This window comes from Styela clava, chromosome 13, assembly GCF_964204865.1.
Source record: "Styela clava chromosome 13, kaStyClav1.hap1.2, whole genome shotgun sequence".
NCBI lineage: Eukaryota > Metazoa > Chordata > Ascidiacea > Stolidobranchia > Styelidae > Styela > Styela clava.
In genome coordinates this window covers 12,341,718-12,347,778 of record NC_135262.1, presented here as the reverse complement: position 1 = coordinate 12,347,778, position 6,061 = coordinate 12,341,718, and the positions used below count along the sequence as shown (strand labels likewise).

The 6,061-nt window shown below is 35.3% G+C and overlaps 1 protein-coding gene across 1 annotated transcript; it reads left to right on the top strand.

Moving 5' to 3' along the window:
• Nucleotides 1-313: 313 nt before the first annotated feature.
• Nucleotides 314-1,721, top strand: LOC120332633 (uncharacterized). Its single transcript, XM_039399928.2, has 3 exons — nucleotides 314-468; nucleotides 985-1,143; nucleotides 1,506-1,721. Exons 1-3 carry the CDS (start codon nucleotides 411-413, stop codon nucleotides 1,649-1,651), a joined length of 363 nt encoding a protein of 120 aa, XP_039255862.2. The 5' UTR covers nucleotides 314-410; the 3' UTR covers nucleotides 1,652-1,721.
• The last annotated feature ends 4,340 nt before the right edge of the window (nucleotides 1,722-6,061 follow it).

The following is a 6,061-nucleotide window of genomic DNA, read 5'->3' as shown; positions in this document are numbered from 1 at the left end:
TGCTTTACGCCAAACATACACTGAATTGCCTGAATGCTTCGTGGGCCGCATGAAAGTCCTTGGCGGGCCGCATGCGGCCCGCGGGCCGCAGGTTCGTCACCTCTGATATAAACGATTACGTCATGGTTAATGCATATGCCTGGAAAACGGATATGTTTCCCCTTTTCATTGCTTTTTTGCGAATCATACACTAATATAATTATTCTATAAATCAAAGGACTAACAATTTTGTTTGAATAATGAAATTTTATGCAATCGAACTAGTTCAATTAGAATTTATTTGATGATGCATATGAATCTAAGAAAAAATGATAAACTGCCCCGAGGAACTACGCAATTTTACTTAAGTATTCATTCACTTGAAACTGATCATACATATTTTGCTGAGACTCGATTAAGTAGCAGCGAAAATGTCTGGATCTTTTCTTTGTTTGACAGTTCTGCTTGGTGTCATCGCATTATGCCAAGGTATGCTAATTTGTTAGCCTGCAAAACATTGCATGCTTATCTGCGAAGTTTGTGTGTGAAATATTCAATTTTTTAGGTTGGCATTATGGGGCACGAAATGTACTTACAGATCGTCATGTTATTATGTTGCTGCTATTGTTGTTTTTGCAATCACTGTTGCTGTTATGAAAATATTGCTTTTAACTTCTAACTAACGATAGAAGACTATTACTTTTATTGATTTCAAAAATTTCTGTGAGCTCCATGAGATTCGTTTTTGTGTACGATGACGCGATCCAAATGAAAAACTGCGCATCCCGCATTCGCCTATTTGTCAGACGAATTCGCGAAGACTGCGATACCGATAGTCTACTGTGGTGGATTGCATACCTGTTCCACTTCGTGTTGGTTTTTGTGTCCTTTTTTTGAGCATCGATTTCTTAATTTGTATTCAGCATCATGTTTTGATCAATAAGATATTGAATAGACACCGAGTTTGTTTTTATTCTCATTCAGTTGAGTTGATTTTTATTTTAGTTGAAGGTGGACCTGATTCTCGATGCAAAGATTACAACGGATTGTCTAAAGAAAATGGCAAACGGTGTGGAAGGCCCTGTGCATCAAATGATGATTGCGAAAAGGGACAGATTTGTTGTCCTGCGGGCGCGTGCGGATTTTTATGTAGACCTTTACCGGGTGAGTTTATTTCTACATTACCGGTATTTAATTGTGAACTAAACGAAAGTTTAAAATATGTTAATACTGTACGGAGGAAATTATGTTAGCACCTCATGAAAGCACTAGTAATTTTGTCCCTGTTCAATATCCTAGGACAAATATAAATTAGAACACACAAAAACATCCTTTTATTTTGGAGGTGTAATTGTCAATTTCTAACTTGAATGTATAATTGTGTAATATACGAAAAGTGGCGCATATACAAGTGCGCAAAATAAAAGGCTGGGAAAGCATACTGCTCTTAAGCATTTATCAGTTTTTCATATTCTATGCGACCAGTCATTATTTTCCGTTGATTTGTGAATATTTGTATTCTACAGTGGTGGATAAAAACTGCCCACCTGTTAAAGGAAAAAGAAAACGTCGATCAGCTGGAACGTACAAATGCTTTTCAAATGCAGACTGTGGCGACGGAATATGCTGCTATGGACCAGTATTACCCAGTACCTATTGTTTTCAATACTAAATTTACACATTGAATTCGGTTTCTAAGCTTTACTCGGCTGCAAATAAATGATTTACTATGGTGTGTACAATTCAAGTCAAGTAGTCTAACCAGTATAAAAGTCAGTTTTACACAAAATACGAAGAAAAAGATAATCACACATTTCAACTGGGGAAGGGAAGTCTCGAGGAACCAAAGCTGGTTATCGAGCAGCGACACCCCAGAATCTAATATTTAAATAAAAAGATCGGGAAGTTTAGTTTCGTAACTTCTGTTTTTGTTTAGTGTAGAGAGAGAGTGTAGCTTTTATACTGTATAGAAAATTAATCAGCTAATGTATTTAGGAATAAATAAAATATTTTCGATTATATTAAAGAGCTATATTGAAATTGTCAAAATATTCCTCACTTCAGCTACATTGCTTAAGAATAGAAGTTTTTGAAGGCGACCCCAGGCAGTATAGGTATAGCCACGTGATGGCTGCAGTGGTGAATAGAATGACGATTGTGAATGGAATACATAATAAAAAACATCAGGTACAATAAATTGATTAGAATTAACACATAATAAGGTAGAAAAGTTATGATATTATTACGGGATTGTCAGCGTGACATACATCCAAATTGTGAATTCCGTACACAAACTTTTGTTTTTCACTCGCGCGCAAATTCCAGTGAATGAGCAGTGAGATATTGAGTAGTTCTGATTTTTGAAGAACTTCCAAATTGATTTACTGTAGTATGGAGTCCCATAGAGATACTAATTTTAGTAACAAATGAATAAATTAAGTGTGGTATAACATTGAAATCCAAATTGCTTTCATTAAATATTTTAGTATATATATTGAATATATTGCTAAAAGACTAGCGCTAGTTACCATCAACTTCCTGTGTAGGCGGTTCCAAACTTTTTGTTCGTGCGCGCCAAATTATTTGAATCAAACTCAATTTTGTGATCGTTAATGTGTACTTTGTACCTTTCCAAACTTTGTAAACATGTAGGCCTGAGGAATAAAGGCAAAAGATCAACTTTTCTTCTTCTTTATCTCTGCCCTATTTAACTTTGAAATAATCATTCATGATCGCTAATTTGCAGCAAGTAGTAGACAGACACTATACGTAACAGAAAGTAAACAGCATAATAAGTTAACATGAATTTATTGGTTCATATACACAGCGTTTAAAAAAAAAGACAAAACATTTACATTAAATACAAGATGTTAAATATTCAATCATATATCATTTACTTGTAACATTCTATAGAATGATATTAATTAGTTGATAACCAGCTAATTATCGGGTATTTGCCCTAAAGAAAGAAATGCATTAGCACTCTCTGGAATGTTACAAGCCCAAAATAAAATAAATATGCACCCCCTTGTACGTTTCCATATAGTATTCTACTAATAGAAACGATGACACAAATAAGTTTCTTCCAAAAATCGTAAACGAAGTATAACGGGAATATTTCTTGAAAAAGTATGAATATGAAAATAAATGAAGGATATATGATAGTTGTTCCCAAACTAATTTGTAATGTGTCGTGCAGTATAAATCGATTTTCTAACACAAATTTTTCTTATGCGCCCACATGGACGATATAATACATGAAAATTAGTGTTGAAAGAGAATCTCGGATATCAGAAATCCAGTCGCGATATCATCGTTTATGTGCACAAAAACAATCTCAAATGTAGCATCAATTCAATAGGAAAATGACATGTAAAATTCTTAGTCGTCGTGATTGCAAAAATAAAAATGGATGTTTATAGGCAATCAATCAATCATCATTTATTTGTCAACACAATGTAAATATATCACCAGAAATATGGAAAAATATAAAACAAAGAAACAAAAAAGACTAACTTTAAATTTGTGACAGTTGTGGAGCCCCGAGAAACCTTGAACGGTCTTTGAGCAGCAACAAAAAACGGCTGGCTGTTCAGTTGGGCACAATTGCGTTTGAATTGTGCAGAGGATGATTATGAGGGAAACGAGTTACGTATGTGTTTCAGTCAGATATTTGCATTAGCAAATCGTGCTCAAATTTACGTCTCCACCCTTGTTTATGGAAACACGCGGCAGCGCATTCCAACCTTGGTCGACGCGGCTGATCGTTTTTGTGGGAGAAGTAGAATCAGTGGGCTTGTAACACACTCAAATTTCATTTCAGAAACGAAACAAATGGCAATTTAGAAATCTCTAAAAAACTGTGTAAAAATGTTCCACAGTATTCGCAAAAAGTGCACCTATAGGAAACAATGGTGTCAACCTATTTACATAGAATATATATATATATAACAAGTTGAGGCAGATTGCCATCGAAATTGACCAATTCAGTTATTAATAATTATACTGGTGTTACAAAACAAATCTTTTTCATATTGTGTCTATTTTTAATTTTGCAGCTTGTCTTGCACATTAGTATTTTGGAAATTTCAACATTTGGATTTCAGGGCCGTAAAAGTGAATACAAAAAATCCTCTTTTTATCATTAGTTAGTTTTTAGAAACCCAATTTGGCCTACTAATATTAAAAAAACGTCTGTCAAAAGAACGCCAATTAAGTTTAAAAATTGCTGCTACTTATTTTCATAACATAAGTTACATAAATCGGTGCGTTGTTTTCTGCTTCAGCCTAGTATGTAGGTCAGCCAGCTCGTGTTTGGTAACATGTCAAACAAAGTGGACGACCCATTTACAGCTCAATGTTATATAGCTTATGTTCGACTGGGCTGCTGGTCGACTGTTATCTGAGTATTTGCGACCTTGCGTACGTATTTTCTCACAGATCATTAATGGCTACAAAGAAGTTTGGTGGGAAATAATCGGAGTGTACACATGGATCGTTTCACTAAAATGTTGTAGGGTGATACTCCAAGTTTTTCTACATCTGCGAATATCGCTCAACCTGGAGCGTAGCCGTGTGGCATTATATCATTCCAGTCCGACATAATCATGATTTTTTCCTGTCTAATAATACAAGAAGGGTGCACAATCAAGCGTGAGTAGAACCTTATTGAATGTTTTTTTTTGTTGGTGCTAGAATATTCGACGACACGCAACAAAGATATATATATATATATATTTAAACATCTCAGGAATACATGAAAGCGTTCTGTAAAAACCAATCAATATTTTATTTTTAGAAAGTTCATGCTACCAACTGCAGCCTCATACGTGGAAGAAGCTTTACAAATATACACCATATTATGAAGAAAAGTGTTAGGTAGATAAAAGTTGGGGATTGCGGGAAAACCGCAAGATTTCACAAATGCAAAAGACTGAAACTTATTTTAAAAAATGATCTGTGGACAAGTGTGCCCAAAGAAAGTGTGTCCTCATTTTATTTGTACCTGCTTATTAACAAATGCGGTGCTTAACTACAGATATAACCTTACGGACGCGTGACATTCGTGGTCACGTATTTGAGTATTGCGCACTCGTTTTTATCAACAGCGACAGGTTTTCTTTCTCAAGGACGTCATTAATGTATATGTCAATATAATACGACTATTTTTATTTCATAAGCCAACAATTAGATTAGTCGATAGACGAAAACTTATGCAATAATGACGCACATAGAATGTGTTTATATAGACTTCGGTGTCAGCACATTTGCACACACGTACATTTGCACCTTTATACTTTTGAACCCACCGACATATGCAACCACGGATATTTGCACCCGTACATTTTCAGCCCAAAAGTTTTAAACCTTCATATCGATTATCGATCACCCGCGGACATGGCACGAACATTTGCACCAGCGTACATTCGCACACATGTACATTTGCACTCACATATATTTGCACTCATGTGTATTTGAACTCACGTACACTTGCACCCTTACATGTACACTTGCATGTATTCTTTTAATTTAATGTATATTTCACCTACGTGCATTTGCACTCACGTACATTTATACCCATGCACACCTGCATCCGGGAGTATTTGTACCCATGACACTTTCACGCATATGCAAGTGTGCCAGACATGTGTGCTCGCCAATAACCGTGTTTATTTAATTACCAACTATAAATATATATTCGAAATGAAAAAAGACAATTTTTAAGTAGCCTGTATTCTTGGTGAGGGTTGATACGTTTTTACAGACATTTACGAGTTGTGATCCTATCTCACTTTTGTCGGTCATTTTCTTTCGATGAAATATTGCAAACGTAGTCAAATGCACGGTGGTAAATAGACAATGGCGAAGAAAACTGGTCGTACATAATTTAATCGAGTCAGTGTTAAAACAATTGTACAAGACAAGAGAGAAGTACTTTGAGAAAGAATAATAGATAAAAATAAGAAAAACAGAGCGGGAAACGACTTCGACTTGGCGAAAGCAGGATTTATATTGAACAATTTGTTCACGGTACTTTCCTACTCTTCGTAATATTGCGTCATAAGGGTGCCTATACCAATGA

Bases quoted from the DNA above. Each gene is read 5' to 3' on its own strand.
- LOC120332633 (XM_039399928.2), top strand. From the start codon at position 411: ATGTCTGGATCTTTTCTTTGTTTGACAGTTCTGCTTGGTGTCATCGCA. The intron at 469-984 runs GTATGCTAATTT...TTTTTATTTTAG, and splicing joins TGTCATCGCATTATGCCAAG to TTGAAGGTGGACCTGATTCT. The intron at 1,144-1,505 runs GTGAGTTTATTT...TGTATTCTACAG, and splicing joins TTTATGTAGACCTTTACCGG to TGGTGGATAAAAACTGCCCA.